General features: G+C 41.2%; 1 protein-coding gene across 1 annotated transcript in view; it reads left to right on the top strand.

Annotated features, from left to right (window-relative positions):
- Window positions 1-2,855: 2,855 nt before the first annotated feature.
- Window positions 2,856-27,309, top strand: part of GPR158 (G protein-coupled receptor 158) — a gene marked incomplete at both ends in the record, with an annotated part of 357,084 nt that continues 332,630 nt past the window's right edge. Inside the window, one exon of the mRNA XM_080917650.1 lies at window positions 2,856-3,757. Coding sequence (XP_080773776.1) covers window positions 2,856-3,757 — 902 coding nt within the window. The remainder of the gene's footprint in view (window positions 3,758-27,309) is intronic.

Below are 27,309 nucleotides of genomic sequence, written 5' to 3'. Positions count from 1 at the left end.
CTAGGAGATTTACAGAGTCCCTTCTCTTTAGTGCTGCTGCTATTGAGGGGCAGTTCTAGGTCACCCACTCTCCTGACTACCTCAGGTAGTGAGGAGTGAGAGGGAAGAAGGCATCCCCCCATCCAGTAACTTCACAGCAGAGGCAGTAGAGTAGTAGAGGTAGTAAAGGTATCTCCTGATGTCTCACCCACTCCCCCTAGACCAGGGCTAGCACTACTGGCTGTCTGACCCTCCATGGTCTCTGCATAAGGTTATTTACCAGGTTTCTGCCTTTTTTAGTTCCTTCCTGTCTTCCTTTCATGATGGATTATGATGTAGAAGTGTAAGCCAAATAATCAATTTCCTCCAAAACTTGCTTTTGGTCATAGTGTTTCATCCTAGCAATAGTATTCCTAACTAGGACAGATATGAAGACAGAAGCTACTTATAAGTAAATACAAATCAGATAACTGTTGATTGCATAGTTACAAAAATTTAGTTGGAAACCATGTACAACAGCTGAGAAAACTGGTTCTATTCCAAGAGCCTTCATCCCTGGCTTACTGAGCAGAACTCTTCTCATGAGAAAAGAATAACTAGTTCCATCCCCATCTCAGTTATTCACTAATTACCAAGTATATAATGAGAGCCTACTATGTGCCAGCAGTGTTCTAAACATTCAATGCACCACCATGATTGTGGTGGAGAAGATATTACATGTTTTGTCTCTTACATTCCAGTACTTAGATATTGCTATTACTTGATGTGGCTAGTGCTCCAAAGGTTCCTTCATTAGAAGCGTTGTCTTCAGTGTGGAGGTATTAATATGGTAAAACTTTAAGGGGTGAGATCTAGTAAAAGGCAATTGGCTTGTGGGGACTTTACTTACTAGTGGATTAATGCTTCACGCGGAGAGTTAGTAGGGTTTTGTGTGACTCGATTGTCATAAAAACCCTGCTTAGTCCCCGTCTTGATGCCACTTGCTTGATTTCTCTCTCCCTTTTCAATATATTATGGTTATCATACTGTCTTCCATGTTATCCAAAAAGTCATCACCAGTCACCCAAATCATGGACTACCCACTGTGCAAAACTAAGAGCTAAACAAACCTATTTCTTTACTTATCAGTATATAATGAGAGAAATACATAATAGTCTAACGTATGTTTTTTTTTTTTCTAGAACAAAATGGCATAGTAGAGTAAGTCTATCTTGGACTGGCATGAGTGACATTTTTGTTAGTTGGGAACTAAAATAAACCTGGGATTTTCTACGTCACTCTTGAGGAATTGGGAAGTGGAGGCCCATTTAGAAAGTGCAGATGCAAGAGGGAAATGCCTCAGTGAGCTATGAGTGATACAACCAAGTGGTTTACCCCCACCCCAATTCTTTATGGAGCTGACACATCTCTGGAGCCTTCCCTTGAAGTCTGAGTTGTTTTTCATTAACTCCAGTAACTCCCTGACTGACTTCGTATCCCACACACCACAGATTTGCTTTCTCATGCTTTTTCTCTCACAGTCTGCAGCACAGGGTTCTTGGTCATGCCCCCTCTCCACACATCTTTACTGTCAGAGCTCCCCTTCCACTCTAGCCCCGAAGAAGAGATTTCTTAAATATGACATTTATTTTTCCTTGAAGCTCAGCCAGTAGATGTCTCCATTACTCTCTCACAGCTATGACCATCCTTGGCAAGCCAGGTTTAATCATTTCCTTAACCGACAACAAGGAAGAGAATTTGATAATTTGCCTAAAAAAATGAGCAGATGCTAAGAAGGACACGTTTCCATCCTACGTTCCCTCCTCCCCAGTTTCAGTCAGAAATGAAAACTACTCTCTTCTCCCTCTTTTCCAGGCAAAAGAAAGAGCTGATTTAACTAAGCAAGCAAGCAAGATGCCAACAGCCTCCTCCTCCTCAGTAGCCCAAGTTTCCTTCGCTTTCAGCCACCAAAAGCGCCGCTTCTGCCCTCTTTCCCGCCCACTCCTCGCCACCCCTGCAGGTTTCCGAGTCATCAGGGAACACGAGTGGGTGAAAGCAGCACCGCCGCCTCCTCCTCCGCCTCCTCAGTGCGCCTCGGGTTCAGCACTGGACAGCTCCCGCCCCAGCCAACAAATGGCAGTCAGCTGATTGACAGAGGCGCCGACCAAACAGGGCACAAGACGACTTGAAGCCGCCCTACAAGGGTTTGGTTGCGGCCAAGCTGTCTCTTTAAACTGGTTTCATCTGAGAGCAGGGAGAGGCAGCGGTGCGGTTTGTGGCCAAACCTAAAGGCTCCAGTTAACCAGCTGCCTGGCAGTCTGGACTCCAGAGACACGAACGTCTTCAAAGAAAACCTTGGCTCCTTGGGATTCGCCGCTGAGCTCGCGGCGTGGATCTGTGTGCGCGCTTTCATCTCAGGGCGAAGGGGTCGAGGAGGGGCCAGAGCCGGGAGGCGGGAACGACCTGCCAAGGGTGAGATGATGGAGCAGCGTCTTTGGCGGCTGCGGTGGCAGCCTCAGCAGCATCAGCAGCATCAGCATCAGCTCTTGAACACACCTCAATGAGAGCGGCGGTGGAAGCAGCTGAGCAGAAAGACGTAAGCGGTCTAACTATAGCTGCCGGGATATAACCTGTTTGGCTCAAGGCTGCGAGGTGCGTAATCCCGAGCCGACCCATTGTGGAGCGGGACGTAGCCAGCATTGCCACAGGTGATTTGGTCTGAGACAGCAGCTGAGCCAGCCGGGCCAATTTCAAAACATTCTTATTTTAAAGTCTATCTGGGCTGGACGCCACCCGGAGAAGAAAGCCTTTCCCCAAAAGTCTTACTGGTGATAAATTGAGGACCAAAATTTACAAAGTGACTCCTCCGGTTATCTCCTCTCTTCTGTGCTAGACAGATGGGGGCCATGGCTTACTCTTTACTTCTCTGTCTCCTGCTCGCTCATCTGGAATTGGGAGAGGTTGGTGCCAGCCTCGACCCGTCGGGACGGCCGGATTCCCCTGGAGAGCGGACCCCGAAGGGAAAGCAGCACGGCCAGCAGCTGCCGCGAGCCTCTGTCCCGGACCCCTCTATTCCCTGGAGCCGCTCCACCGACGGCACCATCTTGGCGCAAAAACTAGCCGAGGAGGTGCCCGTGGACGTGGCCTCTTACCTCTACACTGGGGACTTCCACCAGCTGAAGAGAGCCAACTGCTCAGGCCGCTACGAGTTGGCGGGCCTGCCAGGGAAGTCACCGTCCCTAGCCAGCTCCCATCCTTCCTTGCACGGGGCGCTGGACACTCTGACACACGCTACCAACTTCCTCAACATGATGTTGCAGAGCAATAAGTCTCGGGAGCAGACCGTGCAGGATGACCTGCAGTGGTACCAGGCTCTGGTACGAAGTCTTCTAGAGGGTGAACCCAGCATCTCCCGGGCGGCCATCACCTTCAGTACAGAGTCGCTGTCCACGCCCGCCCCGCAGGTCTTCCTCCAGGCCACCCGTGAGGAGAATCGCATCCTGCTGCAGGACCTGTCCTCCTCCGCTCACCACCTGGCCAACGCCACTCTAGAGACCGAGTGGTTCCACGGGCTTAGGCGAAAGTGGAGGCCCCACTTGCACCGCCGCGGCTCCAATCAGGGGCCACGGGGCCTGGGCCACAGCTGGCGGCGCAGGGATGGGCTCGGCGGGGACAGGAGCCATGTCAAGTGGTCTCCACCATATCTGGAGTGCGAGAATGGGAGTTACAAGCCCGGGTGGCTGGTCACACTCTCTGCTGCCTTCTATGGGCTTCAACCTAACCTGGTCCCAGAATTCAGGTAGGGAGAGGTTAAATAGGGCACAAGCAGAGTCATCCTTTGGTTTTATAAATGGGCACTCTGGGAAAGCACACTTGTCTGCTAATGAGACTTAAAGTCTCCAGCCTTGGAACAGAACTTCTGACTAAGGGATGCCTAGGCGAGCTCATGTGGGGAGGGGTGCGAAGTGCCCCGGTTTGTCTGCTTTAGGCACTCATGGAAAGCCTTTCCCTGGTGTGCAGCAACAGCAGCAGGGTTCTGGGGAGTCTCAATCCTTCCATAGGGGAGACTGTTAACTGGGGTGTTCCCGAACTTTGTGTGCGTGTGTGTGTGTGTGTGTGTGTGTGTGTGCGTGTGCGTGTGCGTGAGAGGAGAGAGAGAATTAACTACAAGGAAGTGAGAATTCCTTGAATCTGCCACTTTGGGATAGCCTCTGCCCACTTCCTGTGAATGTAGTCTGGATCACAAGCCTGCTGTTAGTCAGCTACCAGAGCGTGTAATTAAACCTGTGCCATCCCCTGGGCAGTTTTGGCCACTCAGCACTGAGTCACTGAGCAGCAGAGCCATCTCCAGGATCCAGACTTGGCAGACTGGTCAGAGTACTCCCATTGGCTTCCCACTTCTTGTAGTCATCAGTTTTCCTTCCTGGTGTCTTCCTCCTCCTGCTCTCTGTTAGGCGCATTGGAAAGTTCTCCACTGGAGTTGGGGAGGGAGGAATCAGTCTTACCCAAACAGAAAAAGGGAAGAAACGTTGTCAGAAGCTTTCAGGAAGGCCTCAGAGGAAAGTTAGAACTCTCTTTAGAACTGTTGCCCCTCAGCTTCACAGTGAGGTACTTCTCTAAAAGTAGCCTTTTAGGGATGGATGCAAGGAAGGAGCAGAAGGGAGGGAGGAGAAACTGCAGAAAGCATCTGAGAGAGCTATGGCTGAGATAGATGGGGTTTACCCAGGGACCCAGATGGGAGGTAGATTAGAACTGATTTTTTAAAAAAATTATTTAACCGTGAGATCTCTCTCTCTCTCTCTCTCTCTCTCTCTCTCTCTCTCTCTCTCTCTCTCTCTCTCTCTCTCTCCTTCTCCCTTCCTCTCCCTCTTCCACCCCCTCTTTCTCCCTCCTCCATCTCCTCCTCCTTCTTCTTCCTTCCCCCCCACCCCGTGTGTGTTTGTGTGTGTGTGTCTGTATGTGTGTGTGTGTGTGTGTGTGTGTGTGTGTGTGTGTGTGTGCTGGAACACACCAGGGCAAGCAATGGGTGGGAAATCCCAGAAAGTCCGAAGCACTGCTTTTTACTGTAGAGCTGCCTCAGATTAGTTGTTTAACTCACTGGGCTCCATGCACTCATCTATCAACTAAGAGAATTGAAATAGTTTGTCTCTAGAGAATTATACAGCCACAACATCCTATAGCCTTTAATGCCTGCAAACTTCAAAACGCACAGAGGAAAACCCATTTTATTCTTTGTTTCTGCATAAACCTTTGTGTGTTTATGTTTTTTTTTTTTTTTTTTTTTTTTTTAAAGAGCCTATCTTAAACTGTAGCAACTATTCTACTTTCAGGATAATCTCATTTCCTCCTGGTTCTTGCAGGATCCTGTTAATAAGTTTTCAGACCAACTTTGAATCCTTGCTACAGCATTTTCTTAGAAGAAGAGGGCCCAGCAGATGCCACTTGGAGCCAATAATACCTTTTAAAGTCTCGAGATCAACCCTTCTCTCTTCTTTCCCCTCTATTTTTTCTTTCTCTTCTTCTCTCCCTCTATCTTGTCTCTGATCCCCATCTTCCCCAACTGCTTCTCTCTCACTGTCTGCTTGATGTTAGTTTATGTGCTATTTACTTGATGATAAGCTTTGTGTTAACTTCTTGGTATGATGATCTTGGCAACTTTTCCCAGCCGACTTAGGAATTATGTATTATTATTTTCTCTATTTTTTCAGTAAGGGAACCTGAAACACATAGGGGTTAAATTTTATGACTGATAGCACAGTTATTAAAAAAAGGAGTCAAGATGCAAGCTTACTTTATGCTTTTAACCAGTATACTGTTTCATAAAGATGCCTTAGTAAGTTGGGAAGCTATTGCATATAAATGAGATTATTTCTAAGGGCCAGATGTGGGTTGGAAAGGAAGACCATTTGGATTTAGAACTCTCTCCCTCTCTCATTCTGTCTGTCTCTGTCTTCCTGTCTTCCTTTTCTATTTACTTTCTTCTCTCTGTCCACTTTTTTATTTGTCTCTGAGTATGCCCTGTTTTTCCAACTCCCCCCTCTTTCTCCCACATGTTAGGGATGTAACCTGGGCACAACACATGCTAGCCAAGGGTTCTATTATTGACCCACACTACCATCTCCTAGAATATTTTCTATTATGATCAGAAAAATGTATGTTGTTTCAATATACGCAGTACTTTCAGCCAGCCAAGGTGAAAGGCTGAAAACGAGGAAGGGCCCAAGCCTGTGAGAAGAACAGATTCCTTGACTTTGTTCAGTAGAAGGTTGTTTCTTTAAATTCTTCTGTATTCACCACTGCTGTTAGCTAAGGTACAAAGACAGCCATTGTATACCCAGCTGCCCACAGAACCTGGTCTGTCTCAGCAGATCCACAAAGAGCAGAATCTATGCCCCTGTGATGTGGGTATTGCTTGCCCCATGTATGGCCTCCACCCTTAAAACCTGTATTGAAGATGTAAAGAGATGTTTACTGTGGAAACTACAAGAACCATTAAAGGGATCAGGTGGTTCTACCTGTTGTTTCCCAGGGAGACAGAACTAGACAGATATCACCTATCTAAAAGTCATAAATATTGTTTGTGGCAAGAACAGAACAGGGCCACAGACTTCCTTTCAGAATTTAGAGATATGCATTAGATATGTCTACGGCATGTGTCTGCAGCTCCATGCAGTGGAACTGGAGTCCACACTTGCTAAATGTGCAAATATCTTCCTGGTAGTGGCCAGAACTGTCCAGTACTTAGGACTGGTTCAAGATATTGAAATGATTGTTGAGATTATTGTATATTTGTTTGTATATATATATATAGTTATTTATCTACTCCATCTATTATCTATCTATCTATCTATCTATCTATCTATCAATCATCTATCTATCTATCTATCTATCTATCTATCTATCTATCTATCTAACTATCTATTATCTATCTGTTTTTGTTTTGTACCGAATGTTAAACCCAGGGGCTTTCATGGGCTAAGTAAAGTGCTTTACCCCCATCCATTGAATTTGATGAAAGAAATTCAGGACTAATTTGCTTTCCACCTACTTTTTAAGTTGAGGAAATTGAGACACTAAGAACTAAAGAAATTTCTCAGAAGTGGTACAGCTCTTCCGTGTTAGTTCAGAGTCAACACCACTGGATTAGTATTAGTTGAGTAACTGTTGGTTGGATGCTGTATCTGTGCCACTGCATTTTCTTCTTAGAACTCTCTAGTATTGACAGTTTCAGAAAAGTTGAATACCATATTCAAGCTGTGAGCTGGTCATTAAAGCTCAAGTTAAATTTCTACCATCCTCCCGGGATGCTTGTTGATTCTTTGAGTTAACACAGTGCTCTTAACCTCTTCCTCTCCTGTTATTGATGTCTCATTTTTATTGTTTGTTTGGAAGATAGTATTTACTGGAGTTAATATATTTTCTATGAGTAAGTGATATACATTTGTTCTCATTGGCCAGTCATACAGTCAAGTATGTAATGTAGTGAGAAGTCTGCTACACTAGAGTTAGCATTTTGCTTCAGTTCTTGCGTTTGTCTTAAGCAGGGCTGCATGCCTGGTCTGGAAACTAGTTTCTGCACAATTAGAATGTAAAATGAGCTTGGTGACATCCACATGCCTCCACATACCTGGGTTAGTAGTTCCTAAATGGCTTTCCACACGGTGGACATGTAGCCTTGGAAACTGGGGTGATGTAAATAAGTTCGGGACCCGGGAGAAGTGATATCGCCACACCATCTTCATGTGCTCAGATAATACATGGAAAAATCTAATCAATGTATCCAAAATTAGGAAAGTAAACTAATGGAAAGGTAAGTCTTCTTCAAAGTAATACCAAGCATGGTTTGAGTTTTCTGATCTTGAAGGAACCTTGGAATATCCAAACCTAGAATGGAGCTGTTCTACAGATTTCTAACCCCAAAGCCTCAGTATATATCACATAAATTTACCAAAGATTACAATGCTTTCACATTTTGGGGCTCTATCTACTTTTTAAAAAAAGCCTTATTTTCAATTTACCATTATAGTTGCCTATTAACTATCTAGAGGAAGTATTTCTTGTGGCCCTAGAGAACCTTACCCTTTTTTTTTTCTTTAAAGAAATTGTGTTTGGATAGAGAAGTGAGACAAACTGCTAAATAAATTACAAGAGTAGATGCTTTTATAATTCTCTACTCTCTAGAGAGGTTAGTCTCCCCCCATCACTCCCCCCCCACCTTGAGACACTGATTGTATAGCCTTAACTTCTTCATGAGCCAAGTGTTATTTGAACTTCAGAATGGCTTTGTGGGCTAGATTATGTCTAGGTTTAAAGGCTCTCCTTTCCAGCATTCAATGAGATTGTATTTTATGATTGTATTCTAATGTCCTAGCATACAAAGAAGTATGTTGTTGTGATTTTGTGCTTACTTAGTCAGCAGCATCAGGACCCAATTTGTTTTCTTTCTTTATTTCTGTTCAGTGTGTGAAAGAACATCTGAGCTGAATGCAGCACACTGGAACGCTGAGAGTTGTTATACATAAGTTCATTGTTATTGGGTGGATGGCTGTTTCATGAACTACCTTTCTGAGTTAGAAGATTAGTGTTCTTGGCTGAATGTCTTCCCCTGTCCCCACTTCACTTCCAAAAATGCCAAATCTCGTGTAGTAATGGTGAAAGAAATGCCTCAAAGCAATCACAGGATGTCTCTACTTTATTACAGCAGAGAGTTTATGGGAAACACAGACAGGCTGATACACATTTTCACTCCAATATTAGAGAGTTTAACCTCTCTTTTTGTTCAAGGATGTGCAATCTCTGTGCATCTCTCTCATTTTAATTCACCACACACACACACACACACACACACACACACACACACACTTAACATACACTGTCATTAAATATTCATACTCATTGTAATGCATCATAATTTGTCTCCACTTAAACTTATAACTAAAACAAGGCAGTGCATTTAAGATCTTTTCTGATTATTGAAATACAGAATACTCATAACAAACTGTTTTGCAAGTTTTACCTAGTTTTTAAAAGCATTTATACATTCTGTGCAATGTATATACTTTGCCACATCATTATGCACAGACTTGCACACAGTGACATGACACATGGCTCTTATGTGAGAGAGAAAATGGTAGGACAGTAAGGAGCCGAATATCCTATCATTCCTACGATGTACCATTCTCACTTCTTAGTGCTCCTTAAATCAAAATGCATTTTGCAGTTAAGGTTGTATCATTTCATCTGATATTCATTTTTCTTTGTTCAGACACACTAGAAATACTGAATCTTAGAATCAAGGGCATCTTACCTTTGATGAAGTATAATTCCAGAGAAGAGAAAAACACACTCCAAGTTCTCTTGAAAGATAAAGTTCTATCATCATTGATAGAAAGCGATGTATGTATGCAACATGAAATGTAAATTTCCCTCAGCTCTTTATGCAGACTAGACTGCCACGTATCTTTATCATAATTTTGCTTAAAAAGATGATCCAGGGGTTGCAGTAGAGCATATACAGCTCACGCATGGGGCTATTTTCAAGTACAACTGCCTATAATTCCAACACCCTTTTCTGACCTCTGGGGGCACTGCGCTCCCATGAACATAGACACATAATTAAATACAACAATGGTAGTTTACAATAAAATAGAAAACTGCATTCCCCTCCTCACACATATGAAATACATAACACCGTGGGACAGAACCTGCAGAAGCTTTCAGAATAGATTACGAAAGTCTGATAAAAGTCTTTCCCGTACTATCTAGCCAAGCATTTCATTCATGTGATGGGATAATACCCTAAACACTGACACTCAGTGGGGGAAATCGGGCATGTCTCAGAATATTTCTGAAGCGTTTCATTATTTTTTGGGGGGAGGGCAGGAGGATAAACATCTCTTGCACCACAACATGATGAGTTTTGGTTATTGATAATTGACCATTATTCATGTATTGGAAGATATTATCCCTCTATTTTTGTTTTCTAGTTGCCTGGAATAGAATGAAGAGTTTAGCCTTCCAAAGAATACTTGATTCCTCAGCTCACTATGTAGATCAAATGCCATTAGTCCTGGCACATGACAGCTCTGGTACAGATAATTCTATGGGGCTATCACTTCTTGTCTCTATCTGTTAGACTGTGGGGCAGACACCCTAGGTTGACAAGCTGTTTGAAAGCCACTGATATAGGTGACATATCCTAAGGCTATGTTTTTAAAAATGAGTCAAGAAGTCTTATTCTATGTGTACACACATAAACAGAGGTATTTGTAAATGGCTTTATATGTGTATACAAAGATACATAGGATTCTTTTAGCCTGCATTTCTACTTACCCAATTTGAATATGCAATTCTAGAAGAACATGAGCTGAAGCTGGGAAATTTGATGATCAGTTAAGTACCAATGTACACTTATATAATCCCAGGGCCCAGACTATCTCAGAGATTCCTTGCAGATTCAGTTGCTAAGCATTGCTTTCTACTTACGTTTTATGTTCAGCATTTGCCATGAACAGATTCAGTTTAAAAGGGTAATCTGTGTGTTGATATGAGTGTTTGGGAGGACAGAGGGATGGGTTATAGGGGGAAAAGTGGAGAGAAGGTAAGGAAGAGGGAACAACTGGGGATGAATAAACATGAAAAAATGATCCATCCAGGCCATGCTGTGATGATCAATATAGGATACACTGTGGAACTGTTTGACTGAGAAATTTCAAATTTGGATGAAACTGAACTATTCTTCCCTAGAAGGTAGTTGGGGAATTGAGTTCCTAGAGACTTCATTATTATAAAAATAAGTTGATCCTGCTTTCATTTCAGAACTTCATTTCAAAAAGTGAGAACTATTATTAGGCTAACACAGAGCTCATCTCATTGAAGAAACATTAATATCTTAAAATAGTTAGAAAATATTCTGGGCTGGATTTGCTGCTCAGTGGTAGAGCTGTTGCCTCGTATGTTCAAGGACCTGATGCTGACCTCTAGCACTGTAATATATATACTTCTGTAATCGTTTGCCACCTATGCGAACTGCTCAGACGGCCTGTGTCCTAGAAGTATGAGGATACTTTGTGCCTCTGGTTCGTACAGATACTTTGCATATTTCAGAGACAAAGCATGTTTAGGAGGAAGGATTGAGGATTATAAGTCTAGGTTTAAATCCAAGAGTTTTCAGTTCACTTCTGTGTGACATTGGGCAGGTTACACAATCCCCTCTCTGGTTCAGTTCCCTTATGCAAAAGGTGCAGGAGGAAGGATATCCTTATTGTTATTAAAAATGAGCAATCATGTGTCATATCATATCATCATATCATATCATATCATATCATATCTGTCTATTATCTAATTATGATCTTTCTATCATCTATATTTAAGAATTTCTGTTTATATTACTGTTTATTTTAAAAATATTTTAGATAACATATGCAGTTTCCAGAGCTATAGAGAATATATGATGGTAAACAAATTCTGACATCACTGATTTTTTTTTTTGAGAATTGGGGTACATAGTTAGCAAATTAACAAAATTAAAATAAAAACTCTTGATGGAAAGAAGTGACACAGGAAAACAGTTCACTTCCACTGAGTCAGGTACATTACATATTGTACCACTGTCTCCCTGATGCAAAGAAAATGAATAGGTGAATGGGATTAAGAACTTCTGCACAGAAGAGTTGTATCCCTGAAGAAAGGGCAAGGAAAAAGTCTTGTTGAAGAGGTGAGCTTAACTCAGAAGTGAAAGACAGAAGGAGACATGATCATGCTGCGTAAAAGAAGCACTGACTCGTTTGCCCAAGAGTGAGTCTGACTTCTTCAGAAGAGTATATTAGGATTTTCTGTCCTAATATAAGCGGGTCCAATCTAAAACTCAGTCCTGAACAAAGGCCATACTATTCCAATATGGTAACAAGGAATAATAGTAAGTTTCTCAACTTTTGTCTTCAGCAGTCTTTCATAGGGGTCTCTGGAGAAAGTTATTTTTTGATGTTAGTGACTCAGAACAATGTACAAAGCCACAGTAGCACTTATAACTATACACCTGTTTGTTGCTTTCAACACATTTATATGTTGTGTGTATAGGAGGGTGAGGGTCTGGAGTATTGCTTTCTATGCCTTGCTTCTTTCAGGTAATGGTCTTAGATTTGGTCGCCACCCTTGTTGTTCTCTTAGGTTGTTTTGTGTCAGAGGCATGGATGGTTCTACAAAGGAAAAAATAGTAACCATGGCAAAATCAAAGCTGTGTATTCAGCTGAGCTTGTAGTCAAGAATTACATTAGAAGTCCGAAACACAGGGAGATTGATTACAATGCTTTTCTTTAAAGTCAGTTAAATCTGAACAGCTTGAATTTACAGTATGTCTGGCAAACGAGCACATAGTTATAAATGATCTCAAAGCACATCTGGATTGGTGAGAGTAAGATCTGTAAAGATAAGCCTTTAACAGCCTTTCTCAGAAGAAGCCAGTCTTGGACCATGAATTTCCAGAGGGAGGCAAAGGCCCTCAGACAGGACTGAGCAGAAAGTGCTTGGGGAGGTGAAGGAAAGACAGTGTTGCTGCTCCATAGGCAGGTAGGTAGCATGGCACAGGAAGATGTAATGTACATAGAAATCGCTCCATGAAGAATCACAGTGAGGCAGTAATGGACATGCATGTGAAGTAGTGTAGAAGGCATGGCTCACAGAAAGCATTAGAAAATTCAGAACTGTTAGATATATAGGTTTTTTGATTCAAGTAAAGAATATGACCACCCAGAAGGCTGGAGTGAATGTCATCTAAAATCCTGGTGATCTTTTGGTAGTCTATGGGGCCAATTTTCACCAGAATGTCCCCAAATCCTGAGCGTTGTTTAGGCCCTAATCTTGAGCTCTGCCTCTCAGTGGGCTGAACCCATCCTTTCAAAAGAGGTCACATGTTCTTTGTACCTCCCATCAACACGATTCATCCTCATAACAAATCTTCTCTCCCTAGCACTTCTCCTGAGCACTATTTATCAGTCAACGGAAATCATTCTTGTTATTAAGGTCTTAGATGCTTTGCTAGAGATGAGATTTGTTTTGCAAGGGAGTTTCAGTGTAGCCGTCCCTGAAACTTGGTTGTGATCATTGTCAAGTGTAGACTTCCCTTCAAGTATTACTAAATCCCAAGTCTAAACATGGGAGAAAGATAAATTGTGAGGTTAGACTCTGGCAGGTTTTGAACTAGTGCCTGCTAACATGGTATGGACCAGAGTTTCCTGCTATACCTCTCATGGATCATTTTCTCACTGAGTAGAATACTTGCAGAGACCCAAACGAAGTCCTGCCTAAGACTCTCTGTCCCTTTAGTATCATGAAACTGGTAAATGCATTTTCTTTTTTTTTTTAATTGAACAACTTTATTTTAAAATACAAAGATAAATATACAGATTTAAGCATTTTTGCATAAAAGTATATGAATATATTTTTGTCAGTACTTTGTTTTTTTAAAGGTTTGATAGTGTGCATTAAGATCTTACTAGTTACAATGAGCATAAAGTACATGTAAAACAAGATATAACCTGGAATTAGTCAAAGTTTTCTTGGTGTGTAAAGATTAAGCATAATGGTTTTTCATTTTCTTTTCTTTCTTTCTTTTTTATTCTTGAACTTCATATAGTCTGTGAATTGTTTCTGGGGTGTTCAGAGCTTTCTGGGGTTAGTATCCAATTATCAGTGACTGTATATTATGTCTGTTCTTTTGTGACTGGGTTACCTCATTCAGGATGATATTCTCTAGATGCATCCATTTTCTTAAGAATTTTATAAAGTGGTAAATGCATTTTCATCTCCTGCCCCTTGTGATTTCAGCACAGGGCCTTGTTTTATTTTGGCTTTAAAGAGAATCCCTTTCAGTTTTGGCCTCCCGGCTTATTATCCTAGTTAGACCTGGGAGCTTGGGTTTTTTCATTTTTATCCAATAAAGTTGTAGTGAGAGATATAAGCTGCTTCTGTTTACCCTATTCTCAATGTGATTGTTGCCATTAGACAGTTTGAAATGCAGAAAAAGTGCATATTTAAAAATCTAAAATTATTTTTAAAGCATTGTTTGGCACATTTGTTGTTTTCAGGCTCAGTCCTATAAGATAAAACATTCTTTTCAGAAACAGAACAAGAGGATAATGGGAGAGGCCCAGGAAGGAGACATAGGGCCAGGCTGGGATGATGACATGCAGGTCCCTGCCATCCTTCTAGCTAGCCAGCCTGATTACTTGGTTGACTTCTGAGGTGATGTCTAAGATGCTGAGGTTGCAGGATGCTTGTAGAAGAGGCAATAAGAGGCAGAGAGCTCTGAAGTGAGACCATGGGCCTTTAAAACATGGATTTGGAGAGAGTAGAGTCTGAATTATGGGAAAAGAGGTGTAGGTAGACAGGTTTATAATGGTTGACTAGTGAAATCAGGGTTCTTCCTTAGGAGTCTTAGTTTCATTAATAAAATAATTTAACTTAAATAGACTCAACTGGAAGCTCAAGGACAATTTCATTTGAGCTGCAAATTTCAGCATCTGCCTGGCTGAGGAGAACAGAAGGTAGAAGAAAAGACAACAGAGATAGCATACTGTGTGAGTTACTACATGTAGAAAGCAGCCACATGGTGGAGAGAAGTCTTAGAGAAAAACCATGGGCACCTAAAGAAGCATATTTAGGTTACAGCCAACGTCTAAAAGAAAAAGACAAAGAAAAAAGAATAGTTGGTTTTTTTTTTGAGTCAAAACTCAGAAACATGGGCACATATACCATACCTTATGGCAACCATATGTGACTTGAGGTAGTGGAAATTTTGGGAAAGGAAAGTATAGTATCTTATTAAAGGTGTAATTATTCTGACCACCTCTTTGACATGGTTTAAAGTGAACACTCCTTCCTAAGTTGCCTGTCCAACTGGAACGTTAGGTATCCACTCTGGGCAGAAATTCTATTCTGTTGACCAGGAGTTTTTCCTTAATTGGACTTTATTGCTATTCCAACACAATGACTATTAATAGTAGAAAGTTGAAAGAGTAGGTTTTAGCAGTGAACTCTCATTACTTTTTCTACTGGGATCAACTGGGTTAGTTTTCTGTACTTCACCGTTTTTCTCTCCATTGTTTTACTAACTCTATATTTAAAGCACTTCCAAGTGGTTACTTTGAATTTCACATCTAAGGTCCTCTGTTGTTTACTTTTTTTCCTTTGCCCTCCTACTCTTGTTTATCCTAATATTTTTATATGATAACATGTTTTTATAAATATTTCCCAATTTAGATTTTGACAATTTTACACACACACACACACACACACACACACACACACACACACACGCACACACACACACACACACATGCATACACACATACACAAACACACACACACATACACAAACACTGTATTATGGTTGTATTTGTCCCCATCACTTCTTCTCCTTCTCCTCCTACTGACCCCCTCATCTTCTTCCCAAGGACATTTGCCCCGCTCTCATATCCCTTTTTGTGTGTGTACAGCTCTTGTGTATATAACCAACCACAGACGTGTGTTCATGACTGTGATGGCTGAGTCAGCTCTGAGGATAGCATTTTATAGGACTCTTTCCTGTCCTCCAGTTCTTAAAGCCATCATGATTCCTGACCCCAGGAAAGGGCACAGATGTTCTGCTTAGGGCTGTGTATAGAACAGCCACGTTACCTTCCACTTTGACCAGTTGTGAGTGTCTGCATTAACCATTACCTATCACAGAAAATGAGTTTCTACAATCAAGGCTGGGGACATGGGGCATACATGCTTCGCTTTGTTACTTCTAAGAACTAAAACTTGGATTTAAAGACTATTCTAAATTTTAAGTTCTAGTGCATCAACATTTTCTGAGACAATGCACTGAAAACTGTGCTACATTTAGTCTATATGAACTTGTATCAAGACTTCCTCCTCTGGAAACTTATTATGTAGTGCTGGACAGTCTTGACTTCAGGATCTTCCTGCCTCAGCATCCCAAGTGTGGGATTATTAGTACATGCCACTAAGCTCAGGTATTGATTAATTTGCCTCCTTAAGCACAGTAAAATGACAAAATGTGACTTATTTCTAACAGAATCTAGCCTCCCAAGTCTAGGAAACTCACGTTTGCATAGACGACAGTCTTGCTTTAGATCTCCCACAGTGGTTGTCATGGAGATCCTTTAAAATATTGACCTTTTGGTTTTGACCCAGAACTGTCCTATTGTTTCTGTATTTCTTCCCTATATCCCCCAAACACTTTATTCCCAAGGAAGGATATGTGGAACATAAGATTTTTGAATCTTTCTGAGCCTGAAATAGCCATTGTGTCTTTGTATAGAAGATTAACAAAATATAGAAGTATAAGTTCAAGGTTGCTTTGCCTTCTGAATTGTGAAGGAATTGTTATGGTCCATTTGACAGCCACCCTCTCATCGAAACACCCGCTCACCTAACACATTGTACTTTATGTCCAGTCTTTACTGTTTTCTCATGAAAACCTTTAAGGTCTCTTCCCTGAGTTCAGAATACTCATTCTAATCTGCTCAGGCACGGTTTTTCTCATGCACGGGCACTACTTGCTGGTGCTGCTCACAGTGTGACCTGCCACTGGTTTCCTCTTTATGGAACACCCATCACTGGTGTATTTGGCCTTCTGGACTCATTCCTGTATGTCCTGTATTGTTTCCATTTGCTTATTTTTAAAATTAAGTTACAATTAGGTTACATTTTCTCATGGTATTTTCTCCTCAGCGACCGCCCCTGTGGCTTCTCTCTCCCATTGCTTGCCTACTTTCCTTTTAATATTCAACTTTCCTCTTCTACTTTAATGCCTCATGTGCCCTACTGTCTTTCCTGCCTCAGTTTTGTCCTCTCATGGATCCCTTTCTAGTCTCCTGGTATTGACCACATTTATACATTGTACATACTAAACAATAAGAAGCTAGACTCTACATAGGAGAGAAAACATATAGTATTTGCGTTTCTTTTCTTTTAGTCGTGGTGCTTGTGGCAATAGAAATCAAACCAAAACACAGCCTGTTGAACATGTAAACAAAATCTTTATCAAATTGTAATTTGAAAAACCAAAATACCGGTAGCCATCATCTACATCAACAATTGGTTGTATTTTAAAATACTGAGAGTCCAAAAGGCCATCAAATGTAAAGACTGAGGATGCTCATATTGTTTGAGCAGAGCTTCAGCCAGTCTCCTTCAGCTCATCAGACTGTCTGAACCAGACAGGATACGGGAAAGTATTTCTGTCAGCTGCTTTGTCTCAACGTGGCCAGTAATGGTAAAGGTGTTTCCTGCCAGAGACTCTGAACTTTAGGGCTGTTTAAATGGTTCCTTGGTTTGTAAACATGTTCACCTCTTCAGAGATACTGTTTATGCCTAATTTTTAAAAAAATTATCATTAATCTTATTTTTTACACCCAGTCATTATATTGTTCTTGGTCTACCCTCTGACAGTTCCTCATCCCATTCCTTCGCTCCACTGTCCCCCATCTCCAAGAGGATGTCCTCACCCCACCTCCTGCCACTCTACCTCACCCTGCGAAACCTCCCCACTCCCTGAGGCCTCAAGTCTCTTGAAGTTTAGGTGAATCTTCTCTCACTGAGGCCAGACCAGCCTGTCTTCTACTATATATGTGTCAGGGGCCTTGGACGAGCTCTTGTATGCTGCCTGGCTGATAGTATCTGAGAGATCTTGGGGATCCAGGTTAGTTGAGACTGCTGGTCTTCCTATGGGGTCTACCTACTCCTCAGCTTCTTTCAGCCTTTCCCTAATTCAACCAACTTTAGTCTATCAGTTGGGTGTAAGTATCTGCTTCTGTCTCAGTCAGCTGCTTGTTGGGCCTCTCAGAGGACATCCATGTCTGTAAGCTCCTGTCTGTAAGCACACCATAGCATCAGTGTCAGGCCTTGGAGCCTCCCCTTTGGGCCAGTCATTGGACCCCCTTTTCCTCGGTCTCTTCTCCATTTTTGTTCCTCAGGTCTTTTAAACAGGAACAGTTCTGGGTCAGAAATTTTGATAGTGGGATGACAACTCCATCCCTCCACTTGATGCCCTTTCTACTGGAGGTGGGTTCTACAAGCTCCCTCTATCCACTGTAGGGCATTTCATCTAAGGTCCCTCTCTTTGAGTTTTGAGAGTCTCTGACCTCCCAGGTATTTGTTAGAGGGTTCCTCTACCTCTTACCTTCTGAGGTTTCCTGTTTTCATTTACCCTTCTAGCCTTCAAGGCTTCAATTCTGTCCCCCCCAAATACCTGGTCTTGTTCTTCTTCCCCCCTCCTGTCCTACCCAAGACCCTCCCTCCCTCTGCCCCCTATGATTGCTTTCTTCTTTCTTCCAAATGGGGTTGAGACATCGTCACTTGGGCCCTTCACCTTGTTAACCTTTTTGAGTTCTGTGGATTGTGTTCTGGATATTCTGTAATTTTTTTGGCTAATATTCACTTATTAGTGCCATTTTGAATCTGAGTTACCTCACTTGGGATAATATTTTCTAGTTCTATTTATTTGCCTGCAAAACTCATCAAGTCCTTGTTCTTAATAGCTGAATAGTATTTCATTGTGTAAATGAACCACATTTTCTGTATCCATTCTTCCATTGTTGGACATATGGGTGGTTTCCAGTTTCTGGCTATCACAAATAAGGCCTCTATAAATATAGTGGAACATGTGTTTAGTGGCATGGTGGGGCATATTTTGGTCTTCTGACCAAGAGCTGGGTCTTCTGGTAGATCTATTTCCAATTTTCTGAGGAACCTTCAGATTGATTTCCAGAGCAGTTGTACCAGTTTGCAATCCCACCAGCAATGGAGGAGTGTTCTTCTTTCTGCACATACTAGCCAGCATCTGCTGTCACCTGAGTTTTTGATCTTAGCCATTCTGACTGGTGTGAGGTGGAATCTCAGAGTAAATTTTGATTTGTATTTCCCTGATGACTAAGGACTTGGAACATTTCTTTATTTCTTTTTTATTGGATATTTTTAAAATTTACATTTCAAATGTTATCCCCTTTCTTGGTTCCCCCTCCAGAAACCCCATTCTATCCCCCTCCCCCTGTCTCTATGAGGGTGCTCTCCCACCCACCTACCCACTCCCTCCTGCCTCCCTGCCTAGGCATTTCCCTACATTGGGTCCTCAAGCCTTCACAGGACCAAGGGCTTCTTCTCCCTTTGATGCCTAATAATGCTATCCTCTGCTACATGTGAGGATGGAGCCATGGTGCTTTATGTGTACTCATTAGTTGGTGGTTTGATTGGTTTGTTTCTGACTAAACAAGTGAAAGGTCTGTATGGCAAGAAATTCAAGTCTTTCAAGAAATAAGTCAACGAAGACCCCAGGAAATGGAGAGATCTCCCATGCTCATGGACTGGTAGGATTAGCATAATAAAGATTGCCATCCTTACCAAAAGTAGTCTATAGATTTAATGCAACTCCCATCAAAATCCTAACACATTTCTTCAACGACATGGAAAGAGAAATTCTCAATTTTATATGGAAAAACAAAAAAACAAAACAAAACAAAAAAAAAAAAAAAAAAAACCAAGGATAGCAAAAACAATTCTTAACAATAAAAGAACTTCAGGGGGAATCACCATATCTGACCTCAAGCTATACTGCAGAGAAATAGTGATTAAAACAGCATGGTATTGATACAGAGACAGACGGGTTGATCAGTAGAATAGAACTGATGACCCAGAAATAAAACCACACATGCATGGACACTTGATCTTTGACAAAGTAACCAAAAATGTACAGTGGAAAAAAGAGAGCATCTTTAATAAATGGTGTCTGTATGTAAAAAAAAAAGAAAATAGACCTATATTTGTCACCTTACACAAAGCTCAAGTCCAAGTGGATGAAAGATCTCAGTATAAAACCAGACACACTGAATCTAATAGACTGGAAAGTAGGAAAGAGCCTTGAATTTACTATAAAAAAGTAGCATAGAGTAGCAGTTTACAGAAGAAAAGAAAATACTTGCTAGTTATCTTTCAGGCAAAGGGTTATTATCTAGAATATATAAACACATGCAGGAATTAAATATCATCCCAACTCCCAATCAATGAGTGGGTAAATGTACTGAACAGACTATCCTCAAATAGGAAAGGCCAATACATATATTCAAAAGCATTCTATATCCCAAGCCAGCCCAAGAATATGAATTAAAACTACATTGAGAGTCTCCCTCACTCCCATCAGAATGACTACTATCACGAAACCAAAGAACAGAGAGGAAATGAAAGAAGAGCCCTCATGCTCTATCAGTTGGAGGTAAACTTTGCAGGCACTATGGGGATCAGATGGGTACTTTTCAGCAAACAGAAACTCAAACAACTCTGTAAGCTCTGTATGTTTAAAATGGGTTGTTTACTTAGTTTGTGTGCTTATGTGTATGCACATGTACAGGATAGAGGATAACCCTGGCATTGACCTCAGGTCATCAGACTTGCCAATAGGTATTTTTGCCAGGTGAGCCATTTCTCCAGCTCAGTGTCTGTAGTTCTTAGTGATTCTTTCAGTTCTATTTTCTTTTTATAATTTGCAGGACTTAATGTTTTTGAGTTGTAAGATCTCTGTCTTCATAAAATTTTAGTTCATGAGCACTTTCTTCTGCTCGTTTTTTTCACAACTGTATATTCATCCTTAACTGGTCATTAAATATGCAACTGAATGTAATCAGCTTGGATGGCATGAATTCTTGTGGCAGATGGGTAGCCATGTTCCTCTGTGTGCTTCCCCCTTGAGTGTCAGGGTTCATTCACTTTAGGGATTTTGGAGAACAAGTTGGCCATTTATCTCCACTTAGAATTTAATTCGGGAAGAATTAAAAGTTATTGTAGGGGCTTCAGCACCTCTAAGCCATTTATTGAAACATATGTATGGGAATTCTTGGTTTTTGGTTTGGAAGTAGAGGCATCAGTTCACAGACACGGGGAAGGTATGCCAACCATGTCACTGTGCACATGACCTTTCATTTATGATCTTTTTGCACCCTAATTTCCACTCCCCTTTTGATGCTTGGTGATTTTGAGCTTAAGCTTTTTCTTTAAAATCAGTTGGATTAGGACTTTCCACCTGTGTTCTGGCCTCCCTCCACTTAACTGCCTCCACTCTTGGGACATCATTAGGATAGTCCTGGGGAACCTGTCAATCTTGGGCTCTAATGTTTTCTCTCATGTTGTCTATTCAATCTTGTACTTAATTATTGGCATTGTGGTTAGACGTAGGAGTAGGATGCAGAGATACAGGTGCTTAGTTCAACATCTTGAACAAGAACTTGAGTTCGGCCTTTTGACCAGTATGGTACCCGCATGTCATCACATTCGGCTCTTTCACATACTAGCTCTGTTGCTGGAACATTTTCCCTTCTTTGCATACTAAGTTTCTCAAGTGCTTTTTAGGAAAAATAATGTCAATCATTCATCTCACAGTATAAGTTGGGGAGAACAATAGTAAATGAAATTTCAGTGATGAGGTCTTTAATGATGTCTTGCATAATGTCTGACACATACTAAGTGCATTCAAGTCATAACTAAACATTTATGGTTCAAAATAGTAGACATCCAGTTTACATTTGGGGATCAAACAAGAACTTCTCATTTTAAAAACTCCTGGGAAATAATTGTTGTTGATTTTACTTTCTGTTATTACTTATGAATCCAGATATGTTTATTCACATGAGTCACATCTCTTGGTGGGAAGACCATGTAAACCTGAACTCTAGACATGAAGAAGTGCTGTGTGAATTTAAAATCTGTACAGGTTATCAGGTACATGTAATTTGACTTTAAGACTCATACTACTAAAAGAAAGGGAGAGAGAGAGAGAGAGAGAGAGAGAGAGAGAGAGAGAGAGAGAGAGAGAGAGAGAGAGAGAGAGAGAGAGAGAAAATCCCCATGGAATTTCAAGTTGTGGGAGAGATGTTGCTTATTTTAAGATAGACTACAGTGTTTGCATTTGTTTTTGCTGACACACTCTGTCTTCTCATTTTTTTTTCTTTGCACAACTCAAAAAGGTATATATAGCTTTGGTTACATTATGTAACGTTTCTGAACCTTATTTTCATCATCTATGAAGTAAAAAAAGTGTCCTCTCCCACAGGACAGCATGAATTAAACAGGTTAGTACAAGCGACTTCTTCACACTCAGTCATAAGTGGCCATAACCAGATGCTGTAAAGAACACTGTAGGTGTGTTTGTTAAACTGTAGCTCAGGGTTACTTCTCTGAAAATAACCACAGAAAGAAACATTAGTCAGCTCCCTTTATAAAGGCAGCAGACTCAAAATATATTTTCAGCAGACAATCATCATTATCAGACAGTAAACCACAGTGATTTTAAAAGATGTACCACATTTAGCTTTCAGAGCGTCACCCACAGAAGTCCCCAAATGCAGATTATATTTGTGGATTCAGGCTTGATGTCTGCTGATACCTGACCTGACTTCATTTTATATTTATTGGTTCTCATTAAAGTTAAATAAGTCATCTTCCTTCTCTATGTAAAATGGACAGAACTGCCCACAGAAGCCTTGTCCTGGTTGTCAAATAGACTTCCCAGACCACGAAGCCAGGCAGATGGCAAGTGAGTATGCCATGTAAAGTGTTGGCAGGCTGCTCTGCACATATCTGCTGCAAAGTGATGTGGGGGAGGAGAACATTTTCCTGCTTCAAGAAAGAGTGCGGTATAATTCTTCTAGAGGCTGAGGAGGAAGCAGAGTCTTTCACACTGTATCACCACAACAGTGTCAAGTCATGACTATGGGCAGTCACACTGTTGAGAAACAGACTTAAACTAAATACAAGCTTTATTTAGGAAAATTATTATTATTATTATTATTAATTATTATTATTAATTATACAACAACTCCAAAAAAGTGGCTTTAAAATATCTTTTAAATTTGGTCTTCTAAATAAGCAGATGTGCTTAAAAATTATGTGTTGAGTGTTGTAGAGACGAAGGCAGCAGAGTTGAACTTATTATTTGTTAACTGTTGTAGAGATGGAGGTGGCAGAGATGAACTTAAGGTTTTCTGAATGCACAATGAGCCACTATACAATAAAGGGACAATGAATACTTACCTTGCTGTTCTATTCACCCATCAATGGATGCAGCTGTATACCACTGCCAGATGGTCCACAGTTATTTTAGTGATATTATTAATCAAGCATTATTTGTTACACAGGTCCTACTGAGAGCTGAGATGAAGCTTAGCATCATAATGCCAAAGCAGTTTCTACCACTCTGCCACTATTTGCTTCATTCTCATCTGAACGAGACAATGAGGGCGTGCTCAACGTGCTTTTAATCGTAGCGCTGAATTGATTCGCTCATTCCTCTTCCCTTCACCAACTAGGCTTGGTTGAACAGATGGAAGAGATTCACTCTGGCCCACAGGCAGATTCTTATGAATTCAAGATCTTATGAGTTAATAAAGGTAACAACACAATGATTGGAAAAAAGGGAAGAGTTTGGAACATAATAAATCTTTATATACTCATAGAGGGTGAAACGGTAATTGTCTAGTCTAAGTCAGAACCACTTTTTATTGTAAAAATATGTGATTACCTAGAATTATAGAAAGTCATGTTTAACCAAAAGAAAAAAAATACTCTGATCACCTGTGTCAGTGGTAAAAGATAATCCCTGATACATTTTGGCTTGTATCTTTTGTTGCAAAATGTATGTACTAAGCTATCCCCATATTCTGAAAACGTACATCAGATGTCAAGTACAGTGACAGGATTTGTCCTTCTAACATTCCAGACATCATGCAGCAGTGTTGGTGCTGATGGGTGCATATTGTGTACATGAACCTTAGGTGTACTAAGGACACAACTTATTTGACAAGAGCTAGAGAAATGAACAGATAGTTTGGATGTGCTATGCAAATCCTATCTAGACTTTACTTGCATGTGGGTCAGCTAGTTTGTTACTGTTTTATTACTGCTGAAGATGACAGACAGCTCCTGGAACACAGAGAGAGGATCAGTCAGTCCAAGCTTCTCAATCCTGAAGAGATCTCAGAATACAAGGAATACACCATGACGAATACCTGTTCATGCAGTGGGTTCAATTGTACAGGTGAATTCTGAGCCTAGGGACTTTTATAGTAAGCAGAAGAAAATTTTCTCTTTGACTGGCATGAAAAAAATCTCATTATCTCAAAGTATTGCTTAATGTAGAAGAAAACCCTAGACATGGCCTAAATGGAGAAGTCAGGATTTTGCATTCTGGGCATATCCAGCAAGAGCCAGGCCTCTCCCAACACATCTCTTTTGCTAGGTAAATATTTGATCTAGACAGGTTATTTTTATTGTTTACTTTATTTTTTTTTTGCCCTATTGTTGTTCTACTATTATCTTTGGGGGAATTGCTCTTTTAATGCTGGGTTGCAGCACAGAGGTTGTAATTCTACTAGCTTGAGTTTGTATAATTCTGTTTGAAAACTCAAGGGTGTGATTGGCAGAAAACGCAGGTTTTGGTTTTGAGAGGGAGCTGCGTTTTCATCTGCATGACGTTGACAGCCTCTGATTGCTGGAGAAGAACCTACCTTCTTGATTCCACTCTTCTGACATCAGGAGCTACTATGTGTGTGCACCTGTGTGCATGTGTACATGTGTGTGAGTGTGCATGTGGAGGCCAGAGATTTATGTTGGATGTCCTCCTCCATCACCCCTGCCCTAGTGATTTTGAGACAGGGTCTCTCAGTGAACTCAGGAGCTCTTGGCCAGTGAGCTCCAGGCACTGTCTCACCTGTACCTCCCTGGCAGAATCATTAGTTATGTATTACCAAGCCTCCCTCTTTACCCAAGGGTTTGATTCCAATGTCAGATTCTCACGCTTGCATGGCAAGTACGTGAACAACTGAGTCATCCCCTTAGTCTCTCAGTTAGCTGAGACATTATCTTTACTTATCCCCTTTAAGCGGTGACTAAGACAAGTGTGCACTGCCAGTGTATTAAATATGAAGTCAGATAATAAGTCCTTTGAAAACTGAAAAGAACTCCATGAGGCTCAATTACATTTTACATGTATAACAGGGCTTTTCCATGTAGCTTTGGCTTGCCTGTAATTTGCTATGTGGGCCAGGCTAGCCATGACTTTGTGGTGGTAGTTCTGCATTAGCTCCCAAGTATTAGAATTACAGGTGTGCACTACCACAGCTGGCCAGGAATTTGAAATATAATCTTTAGTACCCGGTGTATTCAGTTCAGCAGAACACTGTTTACAAACCATATTTGCTTTGTTCATTACCCACAGGGCCTGTTATTTGTTTGTTTGTTTTGGTTTTGTTTGGCCATTCCTAGTAACTGTTATTGTTCTAATTGATTTTTTTAATTTTCCTGTAAGCTAAGTTAATAATAATATTTAATTCTGCCTCTCTGTTGATTCTGAAGTTACATTTAAAATGCTTTTATATTAGCTTTCACTAGAAATGGGAAAATGTAGAAAAAGAAAAATTCTGACTCTTAATTACTATTTTATAATTGTAAGAGGAGGAAAGTCAGGGTACCTCCAGAAGAGAATCAAGGATGAAGAAGAAAGGACCAAGGATGCTTCTGTGAAAAGATGCTTCTGTGAAAAGATGCTTCTGTGAAAGAATGCTTCTGTGGAAAAAATAGCTTCTCATATGCTTTTCTGCATGAACAGAGGATGTTTTTGTATTCTCTACCTCATCAGCAATACCAGTGTCTCAGAGTAGGCTTTCTTCTAAATGAATCTCTCTCTTCCTTCCTCCCCTTCTCTCTGTCTCTGTCTGTCTGCCTACGTATGCGTGTGAGTGTGCATGAGTTAGAAACAAAACCTAAAGAACAATGGTACTTTGGAGCTGTGTAGAATGCTGTTGGCATCAAGATCAACTCAACATACAGTTGCCTTCACAAGCTATAACCCTGAGGTCGGCTCCAAACTCGCTTTCCCCTACAGTCCTTTTGTATTGTGTGGTGAACATGTATTTTCTTTCATAGGTAATGTGTACATTCTGTGGAGTATTCTTCCCCAGCATTCTTCCTTCTTCCTTCTGGTGCACAACATTGCCTGATGATGGATAGCCAATAGGGGTCTCTTCCCTGGGAAAGGCAGGTCCCCTGCTCCCAGCATTTCAGGGTTGCTGGTAGTTTTTCTCTATGGTTAAGGTTCATTGAGATTTCCTCTTCCCTGCTTGCCTGTCCATTGGTGCCATGGTCTGCTTTTGTTTCAGCAGCAATGCTGATGAGACTTCATGGGTATAGTCGTGATAACATTTGTAGAAGATAGAATCTCACAGCAACCTTTCTGTCCTCTGGCTCTTACAGTCTTGCCATCCTTCTCCCCCAGTGACTCCTGAGCCTTAGTTGCTGGAGTTGTGTTGGAGATGTATCAGCTGGGACTGGGGAATCTCACAATTTCTTGTTCTTTTCATTAAAATCAGCTGTGGTTCTCTGGGATGGTCTCTGACATAGAGAAGTTTTCTTGCAGAAGACTCCTGTGGGTTTTTGTTGTTTGTTGTTGTATGTTTGTTTTTCAAAACCCCAAGGGGTGGGACTATATAATTCAGTTGGTCACAAACTTGCTCATTTTACACAAAATCCTGGGTTTGACCTTCATTCAGCTTCTCCTAAACTGGGTGTACTGGCCATGCTGGTAGGCAGGGAGGACAGGAAACAGTTTTGTCTTCAAATACTTCAGAGTGGGTTTTTAATACTTTATTTGAATGTTGCTTAAAAACACTTATGAATCTGCTCTCATGCCTAGTGCCCACCTGTAGATGAATAAATAAAATGATTATCTCTCAACTTTAAAGAAAGGAACTTTTGATATATGCTACAACATGGGTGAATTGGGGGCAATACACTAAGTGGCATGGGCCATCAATCAGAAGACAAATGTCATTTAAATGCAAAAGGAAAGAGCCAGAAATTAGAGTGGTCATTCTGCTCGTGGAGCTGGGTGGGAGGGGTATTGCTCTAGCGGAAAATTGTGTTTGTCTTTCTCCTAGGTCCTATCTAGTCCCAGGTTCCTGACCACCTGAGCAACATTAGACATGGTGTTTCATGTGATGGAGTGGACCTACTAATCAGACAGTATCTAGTTAATCCCACAACTGTGTCTTATTACACCAACAGGCAGGTGGTAGATTCCCATTTTAGATCACGGGGGTTTGTGGCCAGATTGTTATTCACCTTTCTCCTTTCATAATGTGAGCACACCTTTTCATATGTTTTCCTTAATACAGACTCCATAGGCTGTTACCGCCATTCACACCCCCAGCAATGGAGCAGAGAATGATAGTCCAAGGTTACAGGGCTAAGAAACAGTAACCTCTAGGAGCTTTCTTTGATCTCCAGTTTTTCTGTTCTCTCTTCTTC

This window comes from Micromys minutus (genome assembly GCF_963924665.1).
Source record: "Micromys minutus genome assembly, chromosome: 6".
Classification (NCBI taxonomy): Eukaryota; Metazoa; Chordata; class Mammalia; order Rodentia; family Muridae; genus Micromys; species Micromys minutus.
Note: the sequence above shows the minus strand (reverse complement) of the source record. Positions and strands in the feature narration are given on the sequence as shown.